At 37.0% G+C, this 26,116-nt stretch overlaps 1 protein-coding gene across 7 annotated transcripts in view; it reads right to left on the bottom strand.

Annotated features, from left to right (window-relative positions):
* The window catches only part of TTC8 (tetratricopeptide repeat domain 8), a 46,741-nt gene extending 21,654 nt beyond the window's left edge, over positions 1 to 25,087 (bottom strand). The window contains exons 1-7 of one of the 7 annotated variants that reach the window (XM_075503413.1): positions 24,826 to 25,087; positions 15,944 to 15,973; positions 11,477 to 11,597; positions 6,908 to 6,971; positions 6,594 to 6,753; positions 5,624 to 5,713; positions 1,836 to 1,880 (exon numbers count right to left, since the gene is read on the bottom strand). In XM_075503413.1, the coding sequence (XP_075359528.1) occupies positions 1,836 to 1,880; positions 5,624 to 5,713; positions 6,594 to 6,753; positions 6,908 to 6,971; positions 11,477 to 11,597; positions 15,944 to 15,973; positions 24,826 to 24,939 (624 nt within the window). In that variant the 5' untranslated portion in view covers positions 24,940 to 25,087. Of the gene's footprint in view, positions 1 to 1,835; positions 1,881 to 5,623; positions 5,714 to 6,593; positions 6,754 to 6,907; positions 6,972 to 11,476; positions 11,598 to 14,872; positions 14,989 to 15,943; positions 15,974 to 24,825 lie in introns of those variants that run through there. The other 6 variants (XM_075503414.1, XM_075503409.1, XM_075503410.1 and 3 more) reach the window with 6 other exon arrangements.
* Between the last annotated feature and the right edge of the window lie 1,029 nt (positions 25,088 to 26,116).

Below are 26,116 nucleotides of genomic sequence, written 5' to 3'. Positions count from 1 at the left end.
AGAGAAAGCAAACTGAACAGTTAAAAAAAAAATCTCTTCAGAGATACACACACATTACATTATAAAGGCACCTTGTAGTGTGAAGTGTGACACAATTTTTTTCCTACAAGATGCTATCATTAACCAAAGATGTTGATCTCCTTCTCATTACACAATAAACAATGGTGACTAAGCTGACACTTCTTTGCTTATGGACATTTATTCAAATGGCTAGGTTGCATAAAAAACCATAGGCAAAACTTCTCCTGCAAGACAGTGATTCGGGATTCTCAGCAAGGATTTCAAAATACATGCAGTGCAGTGTAAAAACATCTTACAGTTTTTTTCTGGAGTGCTTGGAAAATTCCTTGTATTATATGAAATTATCTGTCTAGCCTAGAGATCCTGCATGTCCTTAAAGTGTAGGTCACAGGCACGTGCAGAATCTTATCAAGTGACCCTTTTATTCTTAGTGAACTGAGTTCTCAGTAACAAACAACATAAGTTGTAATTGTTAGTGGCATAAAACCCAGGCATTTTCTTCATATTCAGTATCAGAACATGAAATGTTAATTGCTATTTCTCTCTGACATTTCTGACACTTGCACTTACTGTTTCAACCATATTTTGGATTAATAGTGCATTGCAATTCAATCCTCTTAAAAGAATGCTATGCAATAAATTGACAGTGTACAACCATAATCATTTGATACTAGATTAAAAAGCTTCACATAGCAGTACCTTTGGAAATGGTTCTGATCTATGTCAACAACAACAAAATATTTTTTTGTGTGTTATCATTAACTGGAGAGTTTAACTTCAAATCTAATCACACACCAGTTAGTAGTATTGCAGAAAATTCAGTAACTGTTTAGTCAGCTATGCATTATTGACAAAAACAGTTCTTTCAAACAAACTTCAAGCAGGAATTTTGATTCCATTTCAACCAGGTGCATATATCTAACACAGTAATGAAATATTTTGACACCTTATTCATTGAATAAATTATTTCCCTGGATGAACTGCCAAAGAAGTTCTGCAACCTTCATCTATTTCTGAAAGTTTAAACAATATGTAACCAAACTTGATCTTACCCATTCAGTGCAGTAACATAAGAAGAACCACAGAAGAAAAATTTTGTATAGGGTAAGAGGGAAACTGTATAATTAGGAAAACTTTTGGAGAATAAATGTTATAGACAATCATATGGACAATATAATCTTTCCCTTGAGGCCACAAAACACCTCAGCACTATGTAATTAAATTTCTAAAAAAAGTGTCCAAAGTCCTATTGATTTTTTGTTTTTCCGCAGTTTTACAAACACCTTTCCTTTCTATTCACCCAAATACATAAACAAGCATCTCAGTCGTTTAAAATGTCAAATGATGTTCAATTCAATCACTAACTATTTTGTCAGATATTTTCACCTTCTTCTGTTAACAGACAGTCTTCCTTAACTTGTTGCTTGCTCTCAAGCCTCAGGAACTCTGAACTTTCTAGGCAGTTCAGCTACCTGACATGTACTTTCAGCTACTGCTCAGGCTCCAGAAAATTCTGTTACCATGAAATCATTAGATACAGGGATCTTATGTTGACAGATGAGGGACCTAGTTTTAAGCATTAGAATGTTTTACTTCTCAAAAAAGAGAGCAATCCATATCTTGGTATTTGCAAATTATCATCCCTGATTATCACCCCTGTAGGAAAGGATCTCTCTCTCTCAAACAACTTTTAATGCTTCCCTTCTGTACTCAGATGTGATGTACGACCTGGATCCTTAGTTTAGCAGAATACTGACAGAAATAACTGAATGATACTTAATAAAAACTGAAAGTGGAACATATGAATTACTCACATTTTTTACGTCATTTTCATGGTGAAAAATATATTCGAACAATGCCTGTCAGAAGAATATTTAAAACATTGTCATATTTTAAGATAAAAAATTATAATATTATTTTAGAGGAATACAGAATCTTCATTATGTTAGGCAGAAATTAATTCTTTATGAAAGCAATCACATTCACACATCACAATTGCTGACATTTACATTTAATTAAGACTTGAATAGACAAAAACTATAGATGTGCTACATTGTCATTACAGGAAAGCATTTTAATTCTTAATTTGTTGCAAGAGATTAGTGGAATTGTCTCTTATCTTTGGTCCTTAAAGTCACTTTAAAAAAAAAAAAAGGGGGCAGCTATAATTTGAAAGTGAATATAGATTTGAAAACCTGGTATCATTTCCATGACTTTTTAACTGTAAAATCAACAAGTGATCTAACAAAGACTTTTTGCAATGTATAGTTAAGTGCTTCTGTAATGCAAAATCTACTTAAATTAAACATAGGTTTATTAAGAATGTAAGCTGAGCAAATTTTGCCTTAGGAAAAAAAAAATTCTAAACCCTACAGAATTTTCCTTTCGCTGTAAAGGAAAAACTTTTTTTTTAATTTGTAAATGGTAAATGTTAACAATATTGCACTTCTGAAACACAAACACACCATCATAATACCAAAGCTTAAAGAAGTTACATGCATCAGCTGTGCTGTGGTAACTGCTCATAAGCCCACAACAACTGCACGGTAATATAACTGCACCTTTACTTACTCCTGTATAAAGCTAAGCAAGTCACACTACCTTGTAGTTGTTCTGCACTAGAGTATAGAATAGTATTTAACAGGTAATGGGGGTGGCATTTTAAGTGAATAAAATGATGTTGAAAGATACTAGATAACTAAATGGAAACTGGAAGCCTCTATTCCCAGAAATGTAGCATGGGTGCTAGTAACACAAGGTTCAGTTGAGTTGAACCTTGATCTTTTTCTGCATCCAAAATCCCAGGTCTTCATTGCTTCGAAAGAACAGAACGTTTTTCTAAATTCTTATTATTCATTATGAAAAACTAAAAGAAAATATTGTCCCATGAGGAAAGAACTAAAGAACGAGACAGCAGTCTTCTAAGGGCTTCCATGACTCTTCTGCCAGCTTTTCTCACACAAAATTCTTAAAAGATTTACCTTAAGGGAACTAGAGAATTACTAATGAATTGTCATGTCTGGTGAGGAAAGTAAACCATAACCTACTTTTCTTCTACTTTTGGTCAGAAAAGACTCTGAACAGATGACTAAAACACATTAAAGAATTATAAATAAAAACACATTTATAGGGAGATTAGAATAGGTGGATAACAAAAGAATAGAAATTAAAGAAGTAGCGGAACATTTCCTCCTCTAGTTCAGTAACAGGGAAGCATTCGGTAAAAGTGAGTAAATCTAAAGTGATGAAAAAGATGTTTTCTTGCATGGCTGGCACAAGGAATTTACTGCTGTTATCTATAGGCCCTGACCTTCAAAAGGATTTAAATGACTGAACATTCACTTGGATAAAAATATCTAGAGTTATCATAATAACTCTTTAAAAATCCACAAGCTAAAAAAGATAAAACTTCCTGTTTCATGCCATAAACCAGTTGCTAAGTGAGATTTACCAGAGGCTCTCTCTGGCAACAGGTGATAAGTCATATGTCTACTATGGGGTTTCCTGTAATAGTCCTTAACATGGCTGATGCTAGTCAAAGAGAAGCCACATTCCTGTATACTTCAAAACATCAGAAGACCTAGTCATACAATGAAAAGATAGGTAATCTAACTTAAAAAAAGATGCAATGAGTATACTTTGCAAACACATGAGGAAGAAGTATGTAGGAGGAGTATATACCAACATGAATACACAGGCTAATTATGTGAATTTAATAGTTGCAAGATTTATCATCTTTTTGCACCTGGGAGAGGTGACAGCTCAAAGGGCTTTAAAACTTCAACCAATGATTCTTAACACAGAGTGCAGTCTGCAGTCTCGCCTCCTGCTTTGGCTTTAGCCTTAATGCTGTCTTGTTTAAAAAAAGTTATAAATCCAAGTAGCTCCAAATTTAAACTTAGATCTTACATTCTGTGTGAAATGTTAATGTCATAATGTATTAGTTTCATAATACTGACAAGTACACTTGCTGCCTATGGATGTTTCTGTGACTGCTGCTTTACACTTTTTGGCTTAAGCCTCTTTTCACACGAAACTGAAGGAAGACAGAGCTATCCCACTGTCCCAGAAAATGCTAATTAAAAAACAAAATTGTTAAAAATATCTCATTCCTGAGAGCTGTTGCTGAGAATAAATATTTCACCTGAAAGCTAACCTACCTACTTAAATGGTATATAGAGTTACCAAACACAATTAAAAGCTAGCTGTCTTTAAGCAGAAGAACTAGGCCTGGTTTCTTATGGATGTGTCTTGTGTTTCTTAATCCTTCCCAGGTTTCTTACATTCTCCCTGTTTTATAGACTGTGATGCATTTAGCATAATGTGTGTGCTGGCTGATTGCTGGCAAGGAAATAATTGGACAAAGGGCCTGCAGTTTTTTCAGAACTGATAAAGAACTGACTCATAACTGCCCTCAGATGATAGTTTAGAAGTCTTTCATTATCTCGCCAGACTAGAACTTACTAGATTTGAATCTGTTCTTCTGCCCAGTTTGGTTAAGAGGCCAAGGGACAGAGATGTAAGGAGTGGATGAAGAACACAGTGCAATCACACAAAATTTATCTCCTTTGAAAACCACATTGAAAAGCAATGCCCTACATCAGTCTACATCAGGTTTTAAAAAGCAAAGGAATTTGCTAATCATTTATGAAAAATTATTAAGTAAAGTTTTGAACCGGAGGAACTAATTTCCACCAGCAGATTATTAGGTACTGCTAGTCTTCTAACATTGTTCACCACTATGTTTCTCAAAATAGACTGAATACATACAGGTTCTTTCAACTCTAGGTTGCTAGCCAAATTTAGCTCCTGAGAGTGTGTCTGATAGCCATTTGACGATACCTTGTGCAAAATGAGTTGTTCGTCTCAGCCCAACAGTTGTTTTTTGTGAACAAAGTATGCACAGAAAACATCTTCATCTATACAACTAACTGATTGTGCTGGGGAAAGATTCAACTGAAAGGCCAGAGAGTGATAAATCATTACACAACTTTTAGGTCCCTTCCACTCAGAGCTGAAACCTGTAAGTTGGGCAGATAACCTGGATAAACTTGTTCTATTGGCAGATAGTCTCAGTTTCAATGGCTGTCAATCATAAGATCTTAACTGAAAATGAAGAAGAATTCTGAACAAAAAGATGAAATCTTTTTATATAAAAAGTGTTAACTCGTGCCATAAAATCAAAGGGAAAAATCCAAACCATTTGAACATTTTTAGGCCAGGATTGCCATCTATTTGTACACAGAACTGCATGTCCAGACCCTAAGGAGGGTTCTGCTGGTTTTTTTCCTCCTCGCTTTTTTTTTTAATTGGCCTTCATCACTCCTATATGCACAGTTCAAAGTTATTTACCAATGGAATATTTTATTCTATAAAAATGTTTTTCCTAGGTTACACTTTCAACATAACCTCTTCAAACATATTTTCATTTTCAAGTGTGGTAACCACTGTCAAAAGATAAGTAACACGCCATTTTTCTGAATTTTACATCTACAACACAGTTCATCATTGTTTGTATCCCCAATCCCATGTACAGATACATTAGAATGATGTCAGAAAGTAAGAAAAAGATATCACAACACTAACCAAAATAATTACATACCTTTGCCAGTTTGGGTTTTTGAGAATATTTTGCTAAATTCAGCCGAGACAGATTTATGAAAGGGCCATCTGGATTTGTTAGCATTGAAGCCTGAAGGGGAGAAAGAAGTCTGTAAGTGGGAAGATCCCCTACACTTTTCCTGAAAATTTTCAAAATATTAGTACTATACAAAAAAAACCGCAAAAAACAAACAAAGCATTTGTAGATGCATTGCTCTACTGTGCAGTACAGACTCTTCTTACTGAATTTCATCTTTTCTGAAAGCCAGGAATTTGTCCTACTCCTATACAGTCCCTGAAAGAGGTTGCATGAATAACCTTCTGGAATCACCTTTTTCTTCCCTCTCTCCACTATCTCCATAATGTGCCTAAGCATGTAGCTTGGACTAAGTGTTAGATGGAGTGAAGGCAGTTGGGATACGTAACAAAAAAATCTTCAAGAAAGATTTAGGAAGATTAGTTCATACCTGTGATAGTAAGAACATATCATGTTTTGCCATTAATGTGATGTTAATTCATGTCAGTTGCAGTTTATTAATTTTTCCAATAGAACCGGATAAAACTAGTATAATTATTTTCCTTATCTTCTGAAGTGACAGACACGCAGATATTAGTAGTTGTTTTGTAATAAACTGAAAAACTTGGAGAAGGTTTCAATGTAGTTATGGTGAAATCATGTTATAGTCTTTTCATGGCCTTCAGTGAATAAAAATGAGTCTCACAGAACTTGTGAATTTGGAATTTATGTGAATTTTTGTGAACTTGTGTACATTTTTTATATAAACAGACTAGCAAACTAATAAGTAACATTTTCAAACTCTACTTTGAAAACAATTTAAACAAAAAATTAAAAATGCTCACCTCCTTCAAACTTGAGTTTAGATGCAGCTTTTAAGTCAACTACAATGTCACTGTACCACATACTATGACCAAGAAAGCCATCATTCTGAGAACAGAGTCAAACAACTTACCGTTCCTAGCCTGACATATCTCCCAGAAGCACTAGTAATTGGACGAGCTGTGAGAGCTGTTCGAGGTGTTTTTATAGCCTGTTCCATAGTACTTGGCCGTCCACTTTGCGTGCCAGGTCTCACAAATCCTGTAATAGGTCTTCCTGATTGAGTTACTGGCCTGAAGATGTTAAGCAAATTATCCTTATGTTGAGTGGTATTTATCGATAGAGAATTTAAACACTTATATCTGAAGCATGTCATTTTCAGAAGTTAAATTTAGGATTTGCTTATTTGTAACTAGTCACATTTTTAAAAAATAAACAATCACATACCTAACAGCTGGGCTGGGGCCTCCACCTTGGCTACTTCCAGGGAGTTTCAAAGATGTTCCTGGTCCTATAAAGTAACAGCATTTCTCACTTCACAATGAGATGCTACACCCTTGTCCAGGGGACTTTAAAAAATGATTGTTTCTTACAATAAACTGGAAATTTCTTTGTTCAAACTGAGGGGACATAGCACTAGACAAAGAAGACAAAAACCAAATATTGCACTGTACTACTGATAAATTGTCAGGCTATTGCAAGAAACCGCCACAATGAACATGGTTTTCTCACTTTTACCCTTCCCATTCTCTCCCCCACCCCACCTGGGGGGAGTGAGTCAGCAGCTGTGTGGGGCTGAGCTGCCTACCAGGGTTAACCCACAATTCTCAAGAACATCTTAGGAGCAACAGGTAGCATTGAAGTAAGAAAGGTTACTGGAACAATGAGATCATGCTAATATGAAATGGTACATTTTCTATCTGGGACTAAAATAGCACCCAGAATTGAGTAAGTAAACCAAAACCTTCAGCTACAGGGCAGATGGAGAATTATATCTCATGTCATTAATCCCATGTAGGACTCCCACCCACAATTTAGGGCACAGTAAAGTTCAAACTCATCTATATCCAAAGGTCATCAATGAAAATACTGAATTGGCTTGAGCCCAGGTGAACAGATGAAGGTTCCCTCTTTTCACATATTTCTGTTTTGACAGTGGATCATTAAGAATTATTAGTTCCTGCATGTAGATTTTCCATCACTTTCACTGACATTTGATTATAGTCAGTTTGTCTAACCTCCTAAGTGAATGTCTAAGAGATGGTTTTAAAAACTTGGTTAAAAGCAAGATATGACATCTATACCTTCTGGTCTGTTCACTGCTTGTTACAATGTATGGAAAGAAATGAGATTTAAGTTAACACAGCCAGTTCTTGACAAATCACTGTTACTCATTTACTTACTTTTCAGATACTTATGAACTGCTTTTATTCCAAATGTTTCCAAGAACTGAAGTTAAACGGATAGGTAGATAGTTCCTTCCTTCTTTTTTTCCTCAAGATAAACCCCAAGTTTGCCCTTCTTTTAGCCTTCTCTCTCTCCCGCCATCAAGCTGTAATTACCTCTGAGATATTACCAGTCCATTGTCTAAGCAAATTCAGTAGACTTGTCCAAATCAGTAACTTCTAACTCAATCTAAATACCTTCTAGCTTTTTTAATCCATGCTGATACCAAGCACCTCTGACTCCAATATTAGAGTAGCCACCTGGCTACAGCTTTATTTAAAGTTAAATAATACGAAAAAGGTATTATACCATGATCTCCTTCGTAAAACCAACTAAATATGTAAGTGATGTTAAAATAAGGACCAAAACTCAGGATTCTCTCTCTTCTGGCTGGCCGCACTTAGGATCTCTGTTGCTTATTTGCTCTTTATAGTCCTGTGAATCTTGAATTTTTCACTCCACAACAGAAAGGGTGGACAGTCCACCCAGCAGAGTTTCTAACATAACTAGGGCATTCTTCTGAGAAATGGAGAAAATGGCTTTCAACTTTTCAGGCTAGCAGACAATGAACTAGTCTTCCACTTTCTGAGCCTTTTTTTTTTTTAAACTACTGCAATAATATAGAAAAGGTAGGACATTAAAATCCCTTTTCCAGACATGTTTTTTAATAACTACAATTGTTTTGTGCTTTTGGTGTACTGGGAGAATGCTTACAGGATTTAGTTCCCTTGATCTCACCCCAGGCAACTCAGTCCTTACCTTGAGAATCCCAAATGAACTAGCTATGAATAGGCATCAAGAGGCCACAGCAGTGCATGTGACCACTAACAGCGACAAAATTCAAGAGCATAATTTCAGCAGTTAGTGATGACTGCAGATGACTCCTTTAACTCCCTAGTTAATGAAATAGCTGTGATTATCCATAATGCCAATTAGTATGAGTTTCTGAAAACTATGTTGTCAAGGTAACACTTTTAAACAAGATTACAACCTTAGCTGATAAAATTGATGGTGTTAAGAGTCCAAAGGTAACATATTGGGAATTATCTGTAAAATGATGCTATAGGACATTTTTATAATAAACAAGACTGATGGAAAATTAACACAGCAAAATTATAAAAATTTAAAAACTGGAAGACAGATTTCATTATATATGTGTGAAGAGGAACCACAGAAAAGTAGTTGTTTCCAGTGGACCCTATACAATTTAGTAATTATTTAATAATGCAAGACTGAGAGCAAAATCATGATTAAGATAGTTTAATCTGGAAACTAAGATAAGGACACATGCAAAATTGAAATGGACAGGTAACTGATGCAAAGGATTTGAACTGCTTAGTAAGTGAAGTACAGACAATACCAGTTGTAATATGGGAGGTATGACTACACATTTTTAAGTTTTTAAGCTATAATTATAGTGGGGGAGGATTTCCTGGAAGATTTGCCACAGTAAAAGACCCTGAGTCAAGATCAACTATGGCTAACACATTTTAACAGCAAAAGAAAAAGCTCACAGTCAGCAAGCACCCATTTTTATTAAATCGTGTGTAAAAGTGGAAGTGATCACAGAATCACAGAATGGTTGAGATTGGAAGGGATCTCTGGAGGTCATCCAGTCCAACCAGGCTCAAGCAGGGACACCTAAAGCCAGTTGCCCAGGACCCTGTCTAGATGGTTTCTGAGTATCTCTAAGGAGGGAGACTCCACAACCTCCCTGGGCAACCTGTGCCAGTGCTGAGTCACCCTCACAGTAAAAAGAGTGTTTCCTGATGTTCAGACAGAGCCTCCTGTGTTTCAGTTTGTGCTCACTGCCTCTGGTCCTGTCGCTGGGCACCACTGCAAAGACTGGCTCCGTCCTCTTTGCACCCTTCCTAGTGATATCTGTGCTTACCTTTTATATAAAAGTGTAACAGAAAAACACTTCAGATGTATAAAGAAAGTAAAATCAAGCTGTAGAAGAGAAACGTATTTCCTATGTGTCAGTGGACTGTTGTCTGGTTTGGTGACTACAACTGAAAAAGCATAAGGATTAATTGGAAAGGGTTAAGAAGAGAGTTTCAAGACTCAACTCAAAAATTAAAAGATATACCTTGGAATGAGAAGATTGTTTAGCTTATCAAAGAAAAGATCACTGGATGACTTAATGACAGTTTTAACTATTTACTTCAGAAATACACCTTTGAAAAGAAAGACGTCATATCAGGCATAAAATGTACACACAAAAATGTCCACACAGAAGTAATAGCTGGAGCTATAGTTGATAATTCTCACCACAGATATGACATACACTGATAAAAGCTAACCAATTTAATAATTTACGAAAAACTGCAAGGGGTTCTTTCTCTCTGGAAAGTTCTTATACTTTCTGAAAAACTATATACTAGCTCAGGCACATCTAGTGGATTTGAAGCACAAATAGCAAAGTCTTACCTCAATGATTCAGGAGTGCGGGCTACACTATCATAATGATTTTCTTTGGCTTTGAAATTGGTGACACACTATCCAGAAAGTCACCTTTTTTCACTTTAAATATACTATGAATGTAGCTTTCCAGAATGCCTTATTTCTCAATAATATTCATCAAATGATTTTTCTTGGCGGATCGTCTCTACCACAGGGGACATAAAATCAAATAAAAGTCTAAATTATATTATTATGCTGTTTTAAGACAGCTACATGTAATTAGATTATCATAATGTATAACCACAACTTGAGTACTGCTTGACTGTTTATATGTGACCAAGCATGTAATGACAATTTTTAAAAATTTAATCAGATGGCTATGCAATTGCCTACTTCTATCCAGACAAGAAAAGCTTTTAATGCTTCAGATATTAGTTCTGGCCTACAACCAGTTCTTCCCTTGAATTCCTTGACATGGTAGGTAGTTGAGAGTCACATCTAATAAGATGCATAAAAATTCCCATGTGGACTGTACTAAAGAAACAGAGAAAAATAGAAATAATGCCAGAAAGTAGTGGAAGACTACTAATTACTGCCCGCTTAGAAGGGAACTGACGAAGCTGAAAAGAGCTGCATACAAGAAACAATGACAGGGCTGAAGAACTGCCCTGGGAAGGAAGAGAGGAAAAAGTAGAGAAAAGCAGAAGAGAGAAAATCAGTTCAGAAAAAGTTTGCGGGAAATGATATGAAAAGGTGATGTCAGATTTGGCCAGACCGTTGCCTACAGCACAGGCATATGGATGAGATTCACAGTACATCAAGGGCATATATTTTTCTCTAATTTCCCTCAGTGCCTAAAGAATCCAGAAAGGAGTAAAATAAGTCAATGCACTGATGGAAAAGAGCTAGTGAGTATAGAGATGTAGAGGAAAAGCTGACAAAACACTCTTTGTCTGAACCCCTGTCTGACAGGTCTAAGCACTACATCAGATCTTGTAGCGTATCTCAAAATTGCCATGGAACCATAAAACAATCTAAAACTCTTCTTGTAGCAATAGCTAAAAGCCATATCATGTCACCTCAGTATGTACTACTTCATGCTAGATGACAATCCTGACCAAAAGAGCTCTTGTTGCTTCAATGTATTTAAGTGAAAGTCATTCTTACGTGCGACTTGAGCAATGGCATTTTCGTCTAGCATCACCTCTGCGATTCCTTCTTGATCCATATCGATTTCATCCACGTACACCATTTCTGTCAAAGCTCGTGTTTTCAGGCTCCAGGCAGCCTGAATAAGGATAAAGTAAAAAGTAAAATATCTTCAAGACACAAAGTAAATAATCTAATCAGCAATTTTGCCATTTTTTATTATTATTCCCTTCACAGTTCTAATAGGCTTGAATAAGGTATTGACTTAAATAGCTGGGTATATCCATCAGTTGCCTGATGGAGGTGGAAAGGGGACCAAGACTTTAGACAACTCTTTTGGAGTGGAAAAGCTATCATCACTGAGTTTGGAGGACAGAATTTCATGCCTCATGGAAAGTTATGACTAATTTAGGTCACAGGCAACTCTCCGAGATCTTGTGCTTTTGAAGAAACCCCCAGCTACCAGTACCATTCAAAACCCACTGCTGACAGACACCTTATTTAAATTGGGACGGGAAAGGAAGGTAAGTAAACCACTGTAATGTAAAGTAATGCCCTTCCCAGGCATCTGTAGAGAAAGAAGGAAAATCTTTTAACCAGCAGTTAAAGATACAGTACATTACTATCCACAAGCGACAGTCTTTAGAAAGATAATCTAAAACTCCTCTGTTCAAAGCATCAGCTGTAACAAATGTGTAAATGTATAGATTAAGCATCGCAGATTCTGAGATTATTGGAGTACTTGTTAGTGAACTGAACTGACAAATTACTCCATTAAATGTCTTGGAGGATTATATGGGCAGTGCAGAAAGGCAAGCATAATTCTAGCCTATGTGACAAGGTTTGTTAGACTGTAGAGACACCAATCAATGGGGAAAAGAAAAACCAGTGGCAGCCATACAGAAGTATCAACAAAGTAAGTGCAGATCCAACCACTTTGATAACTGAATATGCCTGTAATGTACTCATAGAGCTGGCATGATAAAGGGAGCCATAAGACCAATCCCTGATCTTCCTTCAGATATTGAACAGATTGTCATAAATTTTCCAGAGTAAAAATCACTGCCAAAACAATTAGATTTGTTTCTTTTCTGGCACGGGGTACAGCAGTCTTCTGGTGGAAAAGCATGTTTAATATTTGCTAAGGAGACATTTCAAAACAGAAACAGACTAATGCTACCTTAATAGAACTAAAGGTCAAACACATGGAAACATTTGTTCTTTAAATAAGAGGTAGGAGAAGATCTGGACCTCAGGCTTATTTAATAATTTAAGTAATCATTTAATGGGACACTTCTCATTTGTCATGTCTCACACCATCCCTTCCTCTACATTTCCCTGACATTTCTATGCAACTTTGTAACTGTCTATCAAAAAGAAAATATATCTAAAAATGTTGAAATATTTAACTCTCCTTTTTAAAAGTGATTTCTTCCAAGCAGAAGTAAAGGAGGGATTTAGCCAGCCAGTTCAACCACAATTAGAAACCTTTGTTCAAGTATGAAGAGAAAGGAACAGGACAGGATGATTTGAATCTAGGCCAGACAGACATAATCCAGATCTGCTTTATTACCTTTTAGGTTCTTCTTATGTAGTACGGTGACAACCTTTAATTAGCATTGAGATTTGCAATTAGATGTTCAACACCCTTAACTATTTTTCATTATTCTACAGAAGTATTTAGTTTGTTGAATTTTTAACACCTTGACGGTACTCTGCTTTTTTCAAAGACATCTATGCCTGAAGTCAACATAACCATGTCTATATTGGGAATATGCTGAAATTAGAGCTCTCAGTATAGCCAAATACAGGCTAATTTCATAGTAGAGATAAGAAAAGCTGCCTATAGTAATCATCTTTTCCTGGGAATTGAAAGTAGCAACTTCTCTACACTAATTGCTAAAACTGGGGCCAGTTCTTAACATATACATAAGTATATAATTGTGATTTTTCCAATAACAGACATGAGATAATGTGTTTTTAAAAGCAATGTCCCTCTTTGTCATTATTGGACAAATATCCATCATAAAAAATAGATTCCTTAGGCTGCTCTTCCAATCTTAAGCTCCTAGTCTGAGGCTTCACAGCCAACAAAAAATTCAAATATCACGTATTATTCCTTAATTAAACATCAGTCTGTAGATTATTGCCTGCAGCACTGTTTGTTAGAGGACTTCTGATCAAAACAGCAAGAGAAACAAAAATGTCAAATTCATTACTTAAACTATAGAAAAATGACCTTTACCTTGGGAGACAAGAAGACAATTCAAAATTCCTAACTACTAGTGACAAGACCCATATGAAACAAAAGTGTAATTTCTATGCATGCACACAGTTATGCTGAATGTCTGAAAAATCCAGGCATGAGAAAAGGAAATGTATACTGACACACAAATACAAAGAGAGATGTAGGAAAAAGACCTTTTTTTCAAAGAATTAAGTGAAATTTCTGACACCCTTTTCATTCATTAAAAATTTGCTACTTATTCATAAAAAGTCACATAGGACTTTATTAGAACTACGGCATATGGCTATTTTCTTACTGTTTAAAAGAAAACCTGAGAGATGTACATTTCTCTGTTAAAACAGACCCTCACCAACAAATTTTGATTTTTTTTTTTGTTCATAAAGTAAAGGTGTCTTTTATCACATGAGATGTAAAACAAGGTATCACATGAGATGCAAGGTTCAAAGATTTTCTTAACAGCTCAGTAATTTCAACTTTTGCTGACTTTCTATATAGAATTTGTATCCGTAGTCCTGGCATTTCCTATAGCTACTTTATTCTCGTATGAAGCCTACTTTCTGTGTTGTAGTTTTCAGTTATCCAGAAAAATTTTAACAATTCTGTTCATAAGGAAGTACACAGTTTTAGTAATTTACTATAGTACAATGCACAGATTTTTCGCTCAGTGAAAACATATAAGGGTTTAATCTGAAACTAATGCAGAAGAACTTCAGCTGAAAAACTTCAATTAAAATTAACAAGGGCAGCACAAAACTGGAAGAACCACACTACCAACAATGAGAGGAAGGCTCACTTATAATCACAAAAAGCCATGAAAATAAATGCATACATTTCTGAGTAACCACATGACAGTATTATTTACACTTTGACTTAGCACAGGTTTGTCCACTCAAACTGTTGCCTCTGATTCTATATACATTATCTGCTCTCTCTTTGCAGGATCAATAATTTTGTTTTGTAACAAGCAACATGTCTGGCATTTACGAAGACGACTTGCATTTTTATGAAATGGGCACTTAAACAGTAGGAACAAGAAAGGGACAGCTCATTTCAGACAACCCACATATTCACAACATAGTAATAGATTTAGCTTGCTTAACTCATAATCAGAACAGACCTTTACAACAACTAATAGTAATTAAAGAGGGAAGCAGTATCTTAAGTACCGTAAGTACAGAAATGCGATATAGTATTTAAGAAGTCTAAACTCCAGAAAGAAAAGTGACAAAGTGTTTCTCACTTAGTTCCTGAGAACTGTTTTGTCACTGAATCGAATAACTTCTTCTTGTTCCTGAAAAGTCCAAAAACCAAATTAAAAAAAAATAAACTTAAATCTAAATGTAAATGTATTTTCTGAATCTGGTAACGCACATTTCTAAGAGGTTTCATTCTCCAATAATCCTTTCCTTTATCACAAATTTTATTCCATACACAATGAAAACCCCAGAATGCAACAAGTACCTTCTGAAGCATAATCTTTAAAGTCAAAAAGATATCTGGCAGTATTTCACTGAAACCATTTTGTATGCAAACAACTTGCATTACTTCCTTGGAATGTAATTGGAGACTTGTAAAATATGTTATTGAGCTGTATTTAAAGATGCAATTTCACATTGCATTTAATCTCTTCTGACTGTGGGCTGGAGCCAAAAGATGCCACCACTTCCACATTACTATTCGTCCCACTGCAGTAATCTAGTGCTAATGTGGACAGAGTGAAATTAAATCAATTACTCTCAGTCTTCCATCACTTATGCAAAGCATCATCACGCAGCTTCAAGACTACCGGAGTCTACACAATGCAGGCAGTGAGAACGAGCTGTAGGAGCAGGAAGGACACGGGTAACAGCCCACCATTACACCGCATTAAATGAAACATGAAAGTGAGCCCTAAGCACATAAACATTGTTCTGCCTGTGAAATACACATTGGCTTTTTCCTAATCTCATCAGCAGATGAAGGTCATTCAGTTCAAGATAGATTCAATTAGCTTTTAGAAGGCACTAAGCTACTGAACTGCTGAATAAACCTATAGGAACTATATGAGAGAAATAAACTTCTATCACATATAAAAGCTGCCTCTTTAAAATCCCCCTTATCAAATGTACTGCCTTACCAATGATGAAAAACAAATTTATGCCATTAAGGATTTAAAAACAAAACAAGTATTATTCAGTGTATCAGAAATTCTTCCTAATGATTGTATCTAATAATTGTATTTATGAAAAGAATTTTACCTGAAACACGGTGTATTCAGAATCAGGCTCCTGAAAAGAGAGGAAATAGAAATTGAGGAATGGAAAAGCCAAACAATAAAAAATGGAATTATAGTCTGTGACCACCTCATTTTGCAGAAACGTTTTCTCTCCAATACCTTTATCCAAATTTCCATTTTATTACATTATCTCAACTTACAGACATTATAGAGCTAATCAATGTTTTACACAACGAAAGCAGATTTGCAGTAAATACATTTTTCAGGTATCTTTTGCTTTCTTGCTTCTTCTGGATCACGTTGGCCAAATCTTAGATTAACATTACAGAATTATTAAACTGAAAAATGGTAGAAAAACTTGGAAACTGAAAAACTTGGAAGATGTAAGCAAATCTCTCAAAAGTTAACCAGATTATTAAGCCATGGGCTTTAGAATGTCTACATAACAAAATCCATCTTTGTGCATTTTTGTTAGCTGCTGATGGTGATCACACTGATACCACTGAAGTACATAAAAGAAAATTTCTGCACATATTGAATTTTTTTTGTACTTTTATGATGGAAATGATGTATTTATTGTATTCTAGACAGCAATGCTGTAAGTGGAATAAACGTCAAACTAATGGCTTATCGTACCATCCAACAAACAAAAGGCAAACTACCAGAGGAAGTTCACTACAAGCCAAAAAGCAGGAACTTGCATCTGCTTGAAAACTTGAGGTAAAAACGAGTAAATACTAACAACAGGAAATGTAGTTTTATCATCATTTATTGTGTAATTATCACGTTTATGTAATATTTAAACTATCCTTCAGGGCTTCTGCTGCTCACTTCCAGGGACTGGGGAGGAATTTTTCCTCTCTAACATATTACTTAGCTTTAGGGGAGAAGACAAGGAAGGTAAGAGATAGATGTTATTTTCTCTAAATCACTATTAGTCTTTTGTAGAGTCAGATCATTTCTGCTCCTAGAGGCAGTGGAAAATTTCTTACATATCTGTCCTTGTGTAAATGTATCACAGTTAAGCCAACTATATTAGACTGGATATAGACCCTTAGAGTAATTCAGATGAGAAAGGGACTTCAGGAGGTCTCTAGTCCAAAGCCCTGCTCAGAGCAAGGTCAGCTATGAGGTCAGCTGAGGTTGCTCAGAGCTTTGCCCCATTGGGTCTTGAAAACTTCCAAGGATGGAGATGGCACAATGCCGCTGTGCAACCTCTTCCACTGCCTGACTGTCCTTATGGAGAAATGTTTTTCCATATATCAGGCCAAAGCCTCTTCCATTTCAATTTATGTTTGCTGTCTCTCACTCCATCCACCACTGTGAAGGGCCTAGCTCCATCTTCTTGATAACCTCCTTGCATGTATTAGAAGGCTGCTATTAGATCATACCAATGCCTTCAAGCTGAAGCACTGCCCAGCACGCTGTTAGCTTCCTTTGCAGCCAGGGCACACTGCTGGCTCATGTTTCACCAAGAGAATGCAAAGTCAAGCTCGCTCTTTTCTTCTGTAGTATGAGACATGGTCTACTTCTTTCAATTTGAGCATTTTTACTCAGTAAATTCCATGACAGCAGGGACCTGGAAGACTGGTGATGCTCTCGCATCTTCCTTCTGTAGTGTACTGGAATTTCTGTGGCCTTTTAAGGATCATATTTGGAATCACGAACTTGTTCACCGATGTTAGAATGCATAACACATCTTATAAATTGAGTATTCTATGGAACTAAACGTTAACTGAGGGATTAATCTCAGCTGCCTGCTATGTACCTGGCTTGACTAAGGCACTGAAACTGCCTTTATATTTTAGATGTATGATTAAATGAGCTCCAAGTTCTTTTAATATGTTGTTTTATTTATAGTATTCATCTTCTAGAAAATAAACTGTTCTAGCTTTCTAAGTAATAAAGAAAAGGACATTGAGATATTTCAGCTTGCATTTTATTCACCCCACTGTGTCCAAGTGTTACAGCATGTATGGAGTACTAGAAAATGGTTTAAGAGCAGTAGGTGATCATCCATACCATATGTGGTACAGTAACTAATGAGGACAAAGTTAGGAATATTAAGTCAGCACTAACTCAAAAATGCCTTGATGTTACAGATGTGTATCTTACTTTAGGCACTGCTCATTAGTTTAAAAACAAATTAAAAAAAAAATTTGCTTATGTAGGAGCATTCATCTTACTAAGAAGTTCAGAAATGACATCCCACTTTGGAAAAAAGTAGAGTTGACCGATAATACTTACTAAAAACATTGCTCTCTCATAATGGTAGGTGACAGTATGCATTGTTCATACATCCTAATATATTGTTTCATTTTTTGACAAGAAGTAACAAGATTTTAAAATAACCCTCAAGCAGGTGATAGAACCCTCCTGTTAAACACAAGTCTGAAGCAACAAAACCGAACATTAAAATATAATATATTTTAACATGGGTGGATCCAGCAGTTGCTACTCATGCAAGTAATCCACTGGAACTAGATTCCAAATAAAGATTTCTTTGAGAGGATTAACAAATAGTGTTGCCCTGTAAGCTTGTATCTCAAAACAAAAGGTCACATTTATTCTTCATTTACACATATAAAGCTCCTTTGAAATTAATAAGATTGTAAAAGCAATGAAGGAAGGATTTAAATCATATCTCTAAATCCACTGAGGGCATTTTAAAATTAAAGTTCATGTGTAAAGTCAGTTTATTTGAAGACCAAAAATATTTAGAAAAATTAAGTCTTCTGATGCTTATAGCCTAGAAGAGGGAATGAAACACAATTACATAACTTATATTCTAACAAAGCTTCATTCTACAATTAATTTCAGGTGAGTATGATTTCATACATGCACAATATTAAAATTAGTATAGTATATTCTGAAAATGTTCTTCAAATGATTAAGAGTAGAAACACAGAAAAAACATTACCCAGGAAAAATGACTTCACTGTATGTATCACTAATTTTTATGCATAAACTTAATAATTACAGTCTCTTGAACCAATAACTGATTTCAGTTGAAGACGCTTTTTCAAATCAAGTTCCACGTACATAAACATATCTGTGATAACTTTATTATGACCTTACAAAAATCAGTATGCAAGTAATAGTAGCTGAAAGTTTACCACGGGAGAAGAAAGGACGAATGAACAAAAGCAAATACTCATAGCAGACCATTAATCAAGTTAAAGGCAGGACATCCACTGTATGTCTATTAATTACATTAAGCAATTTTTTTTTTTAATTGTTAAACTACAGCAGGCCTCGTATGAGTGCTGGTTATTGCCTTGAATCTGACATATGGAACACAAAGAAGAGTAATCAGATTAGGTAACTAATCAGGATGATCAACAGAGACAGCCCTGGACTGTATTTCCTCTAGGTCATGCTATTACTATAAACATAGAAGACAATGCCTGTTTGCTTACAATAGGAAATAATTAAACTGAACATCAGTGCTTTATGTCTTTGTATGCCCAAATGCTAGTCATAGAAAATACAGTTTTTATCTATCCTGAAAGAAGATTGTCAACACAGAACTAAATTCCATCAATAAAATTTATATTCCTAATTCTTAAATGAAGAAATGCGCAGGACATTTTACAGAATCATAAAATTGTTTAGGTTGGAAAAGGCCTGTAAGATAATCAAGTGCAACCATTAACCTAGCACTGCCAAGTCCACCACTAAACCATGTCCCTAAGCACCACATCTACACCTCTTTTAAATACCTCCAGGGATGGTGACTCAACCACTTCCCTGGGCAGCCTGTTCCAATGCTTCACAACCCTTTCAGTGAAGAAATTCTTCCTAATAGCCAATTGAAACCTCCCCTGGCACAACTTGAGGCCATTTCCTCTTGTCCTATCAGAAAAATATTTCAGTCTTCCATAAAATCTAACTCAGTAGCAGCTAATTCTTCTATCAAAATGTTCAGCACATTTTATTCATTAGAACACATTTTATTCATTAGAACACATCAGAACACATTCTATTCATTGAATATTCATTCATTCTTCAGGAAAACATAATTGATTTGAAAATGTTTTGATTTCATTGATGTGTTCTTTAAGAATTCAAGTTTATGACTGCATAGCATTTGATACTGCTATGTAAGAAAATTCCTGATTCATGCCCAGTTGGCTAAAAGGTCAACACCATACCTTAAAAACCTCCTAGGGCTTACCACATCTGGTGACAGAGTTCAAAGAGAGTTCTACACCAATTAAGATGGCTTCTAAATGTATGTACATGTAACTATTGATTGGATCATCAGTAAACTTATTTTTGAGACCTTCAAATCATCTTTTACCATGCTCTTAAAGGACATCTTCTTGAACATCATTATACTTCTGACAAAAACATATTCTGAATACTAAGCTATATGTACAGGGAGTGGTAAATTAAGAGATATATCAAGATGTACCAGTCAAGAAAATTTCTTATTACATTTATAAGTGTGACTGGCAAAAATGCCTATTTCTAAGGCTATTATAGAAAGCTGATTTCAGCTGCCCATAGTTTTGTGACAGTGTTGCGGATGCAATGGAGCAGCAGTGGTGCTATCATGCAGCAGACCAGCTGACAGCTGGGAAAAATGGACAGGTTTTCAGACAAGAGAGGTTGTTTCTTTCAGGCACGAAAACACTCTCAGATTATGCACTGTTAATCTCTTCCTTTACTTACTTATTGTTACATTACACATCTTAGAAGGGAGAAGGCTAGTTGTCTGAGCATGAAAAAGTTCTGACCTGTAACAGCCACAGTTTAACTCAACCATTCCTGAGCATCTCTTTAAAGGATACCATCTCCTGTGGCTTGGTTTATATCATATCCTAATGCATGCTGTTCAAAGAAGTGAATCCCTGAACAGTGACCAAGGCTACTGTTCTTGTAAGATCCTTCGTTCCCTGGTTGCAGGGGCTGGGAGGCACACGCTTAGCAGAATATGGGACAAGAGGATGAGAACAGATGGCACGGTGATTACAGCACTCAAGTATTCCCTTGTGCTGCACAGCAGCTCACTTAATCCAAACTTTCTGTAAGTGTTGTCATTTGTCTGTTTGCTTTCCTGGTGCCCAACATGACATATCTTGGGCCTGATTTGCAGAAGTGCTCCCATTAAGGGTTTGACCATTAAATATTTTAGAATTGCTATGTGTTTTTTAAGCATAATAGACCACACATATTGGGTTAGGTAACAAAAATGATACATACTTAATATTAGGTATTTCTCCAGGTTATACTACAATACTACTAACGCAATTCACACAGATGGAAGACAGCACCATTTTCTGGTAGGTGGCTGAAGAAGACAGAAATGAAGTTTGATCAAAATATTTAGGAACTACTGATTTCATTAACATGCCACCTGCAAAAGTAACACAGACTTCAGGAATCAACAGTCAATCTGCCCAAGAATGGTCTTGGATTCTTAATTAACTTTAAAAAAAAAAAAAAGTAATCTTAGATCACTTTTCTAGTATTCACAACTACAGCAACTTAACTGATATGCTACCACTAGAATAAATACAGAATAATGTAAAGTAGTATTAGACTAGGCAAGTCAGGAGAATTAAGTAATGTATGTCACTTATTTGAGTTCTAATTACCTCAGTGTTCAGCCTTGAAGTTTAGTATCTTTCAAAGGTTTTATAAAAAATAACGGTTCTATTAAATGCAAAGTATACATGCTGCAATACATAAACATGATTTGCTTTTTCATTCTGTTGTATTAAGTAGGTTCAAAATAGTTTGTAAGGTTTCAACTACACGTAAAACACATTCCTGAGGCACTTTACTACTTCCTTTACTCTATGCCTGAAGTCTAGCAGGGCAAACATGACTGATTGGTACCTGAAAGCAGCAAGTGTTAGAAAGTAATGAGCTGAAACTGCAACAACATAGCTAGGGAAAAGACCTGCAAGGCTTTACAAATGAGAAGCAGAATAATAAAATAGAGGCTTACTTGGACAGATAACGAGTAAATATTAAGATTTTGTGTTGATTACAATAAAAAGTGTAAAATCTAAAACACCATGAGCACAGTTGACTGAAGAAGAGAAATGCCATTCCATGTTAAGTCTGCCATGAATGTTAAAGCTGTATTTTAACTAGATAATTAGAAAATGTTTTACTTGAAGAGATTTCAAGTGTAAGATTTTGTATGTTGAGTTGGTTTGAGTTTGGTTCAAGTGGCACTCTTGAAAGTTATTTAACTGATATTCCCATTTCTCCAACTTGCTGTAACAAAATAAGCAGGTGGTATAAATAATGCTATATCTTCTCCTGTCAGGAGCTATGCTCTTTGTCTGGACTAACAGAGAGGAATGATGGAAGAAAGCTGCGTAGCCATTACATTATACACCATGAAGTACATTACACTCCATGATCCTTCTGAAGAAACAAGCTGAATTGCCACTTAATAACCACCTCTCCATTTATTTTATTTTTTAAAAGGTCTCTAAACTGTTACTTGACTTACATAAAGTACTTATATACAGCAAAATCCACTTGCTGGTGTCTGCAAACTTGTGATAGAGCAATGTCTGAGTAAAGCCTATGAAATCTCTTTTCAGAAAAAGACTGAAGCATTGTTCCAGGCACTTTTAAAATGTTGAAGAGGAAGACTGATATTTTCCAAGCTAAAGTAGGTATATTTAAAAATATTTTTAGAAGTCATTAATTCCTGCTTAAAAAGAGCTCTTAATAAGGATTCCTCAAGAAGATTATATGGGCCAAGAGCCAAACTAACCATATTTCAGGTTTGCCTCTACAGAAAGCAAAGATATTTCTCTTCCATCTAAACTTTCAGGTAGGTTTGAAATACGCTGCTGATGAAGAGTACCTTTTTCACATAAAACTGTGAACAGGAATATAGTTCTGAAATGAACATACTGAAGTTATAAAGTCCAGTCCTTTGCAGGCATGACCTGGAAGTCTTTTCAAAACACTGATGAAACTTGATCTTAAAATTCAGAGACTTCATACAGGACCTCTTCTAAGAGCTTGTGATTTGATGTAGTATAGACACCATTCATATCCCCATCCCCCATCCCATTCTCCAAGCATAATTATCTTAAATGTTTTCACTCTTTCATTCTTATAGAAGATGAAGCTTATAGGCTGGTGTGATCATTTCAAAGATTAAATTAAGTGATCAATTGTTTGTCCCAACTTTATATAGTATTTGGAAAAACTCTCAGATTGCTGGTATTACATTACCAGGTCCTGGTTCTCTAAGGAGAATGTGTAGCTTTATCTAAGAAAACAATTTAATTTATATACTTAAATGTTTGCAGCATGTGTGATCAATATTTGGAAGAAAGAAGGAAAACCAAATGGGATCTACATCCTGTCATTGCTGTTTTGTTATTTTCCTCCTAAACATTTTTCCCAGCCTTGTATACCTTCTATTCCTTACCCCACTTCTCTCAGTTGCAGATATCTTCAACAAGTTCCCCACTGCTACCGGAAAAAGCCCAGCAAAAATCTGGAGTTGCCAGGTGTAACAAAACAATTTTTTATTTGAGCTTCAGCACACAGTAGAAATGCAGTTGTCTTTATATTTCCATGTTGAGATCATAGATCGGAAAATGTTTTACTAATTTAAAAATTTATAAATGAATAGCAACAGAAGCACTGTGATCTTTACAACTCTTATTTACTGTTATTATCTGTACTGCCTCAAGAGTTTCTATCACGAATCAAGTACTGTACTTCCATATGGAAAGATTACATGTATCAAGACCCAGTAATATAAATACACATAAATGATACAGGACTTGCACAGAACTAATACTCATTCCCATTTAGTGTTCAGGACCAATTTTCTTGGAACATCTTCTCCACTAAAAATTTTTCTGCTGATGGCTCCTTGTTGGTGCCTTACAGTATAGAACATAAACAAAAGCATCTTTCAAATATCTCTCCTAAACCAATTTAAACAATTACTGTGCTTTACATTTACACAATTGTGTGACTGTGCAGCTTTCTTTAAAGACTTTTCCTTTATGATGAAAAGAACTGCCTTCAAGATTCTTAAAATATGTAGCTATAGGATGCTTCAAGAGACTTACTAATTTACTGTATTTATGATGAAGATAAAGCTCATTCAATTACTGTTTTCCAAATACAGCAGTAAAAGTATTTACATGCACACAAATGTTAATCCAGAAACAACATTCTCAATCCTTCCTTCTTACAGAAGCATGAGAAAATATGTAAGTACTGAACAACACATGCCCAACATTTCCAGAGACTTTGCAGCTGAAGAAAGAACAGAGAGAAGAATGGATACACCTTCTGCCCCGTGGTAATGCTTGTACATAAGCTGAGCTAAAATGGGTGTCTCTTAACCTTATGAGGTTCAGTCCATACAGCAACTGTAACATCTGAACATCTGTGTAAAATCAATAGTAACATCCTTAAGCAGACCTGATTTTCAGTCTTAGCTTTTCTTCCTTTAACTCCGCAAAATCTTGAGTGAGTTAAAATTCTTGTTGTGGAGAGTCCTGGGACCCCCACTACTGTCACGGTTTCATTCCCAGCAGTACAACGTACCTGCTGCACTACCCCCTCCCCTTATGGGCTGGGGCGGCAGGGCTGCTACGAGGGCCTGCCTGAGAAGGAGCCGGCAGCCCCGCACTCACCGCCGCCAGTCTGAGAAGAGATTTAGGGAGCCGGTGAGCAGGCGCTGCCCGGCCCTCCTCCTCGCGGCGCGGCCCAGCCCTCCCCGGCCCGCTAACGGGGGTCACACCGGGCCTCTCCGGCGGCTGCAACGGGTAGAGAGGGAGTCCTGTGGTGCTCGCCCTGCCGGGCGGCCGGGCCGCTGAGGAAGCGGGGACGCGGCCCGCTGCCGACCGACGCCACCGCCTCCCGCCCCGGCCAGCCGGCGCTCCCGGCCCCCGCTACCTGCTCGCTGGGCGGCCTCTCCAGCAGCTGCGAGCAGAGATCCGAGCACTGCCGGAACTTCCTCCGCCTGAAGTAGCTCCAGGCCTGGAACAGCGGCTCCAGCTCCAGCCCCATCCCGCCGGCGTGACCGCCGCAGCAGCTCCGGCTGGGCCCCCGGCGCCTCCCGGCCCGCTCCCTGTCGAGCGGGGCCCGGGGCGGAGCGCGGGCAGCCGAGCTGCTGCCGCGGAAACGTCAGGCCCCGCCAGGCCGAGGCGGGGCCTGCGCGCCGCGCCGGGAGGCCTCGGGGGAGGCGGGCGGGCGGGCGAGCAGCAGCTCTGGGCGGCCTCTGCGGGGTCCTGCGGCCGGTGCCAGGGAGCTACGGCTCGCCTCTGGGCAGGGAGCTGCGGCCCCGCTCTTGGGCCGAGCCCCTCCCTGCAAGAGCCTCTCGTCGGCTGATAAGTTGATGACTGAAGGCAGAGTTTGATCTGTAATATTGAGAACAGCAGATTTCAAATAACCCCACTATTTTTAACTGTGCCCTGTTATTTGCTGTCCTATTATCAAGAGCCATTTCGAATTGGAATATATGCCTAAACAAGAAGAATACAGTCCTTTAATCCTTATTTGGGTAAAATGTCCTTTAGAGCCGTGGGAGTCCTGGTTGAGAAAAGTACATGTTGCTGTGAACAGCACTGTTTTCAGTCTTGCAGGCTCCATTAGGTCCTTTAGATCACTAGTTCTCGCAGAGAAACGATAAGACCGAGATATTTAGAGATGAAAAAAGCTGGAATACCACTACTCTTACTTTGTATGTATTGTAAGATACTGATTGCAACCATCAGCCCAAGTAAGAGGAAGGAAAAAATCTCTAGGGATGCTTGGAGAAATAAGTGAGTTTGTGATGTGAAAATCTCTGATGGATGAACACTAACATGATAGGTAAAATCATGTCATTGGCATTTTAACAGATCATTCTGGTTTTATTGCTTCTGTCTTGCCTAAACTATCAGTTTGTCCAAGATCCATGAAATGGATACCCAAGCTAGCAAGATCAATGTCAGGTGGAAAGATGGAGAAACAGAAGTGCCAGTCCCAGGACTATGGCTTATTCTAATATGGGAGTAAGTGGCTTGAACTGAAGTAGCAGCTATAGACAGATGGGTTTTGGTTGTCCCATGGAGAGTGCACAGGTATATTGGGTTTGCATGGCAAGGTTTTGGTAACGGGGAGGGCTACAGGGGTGGCTTCTGTGAGAAGCTGCTAGCAGCTTCCCCTGTGTCCAATAGAGCCAATGCCACCGGCTCCAAGATGG

The sequence above is a fragment of the Mycteria americana genome, chromosome 5 (assembly GCF_035582795.1).
Source record: "Mycteria americana isolate JAX WOST 10 ecotype Jacksonville Zoo and Gardens chromosome 5, USCA_MyAme_1.0, whole genome shotgun sequence".
Lineage (NCBI taxonomy): Eukaryota > Metazoa > Chordata > Aves > Ciconiiformes > Ciconiidae > Mycteria > Mycteria americana.
This window is presented reverse-complemented; position numbering and strand designations above follow the sequence as displayed.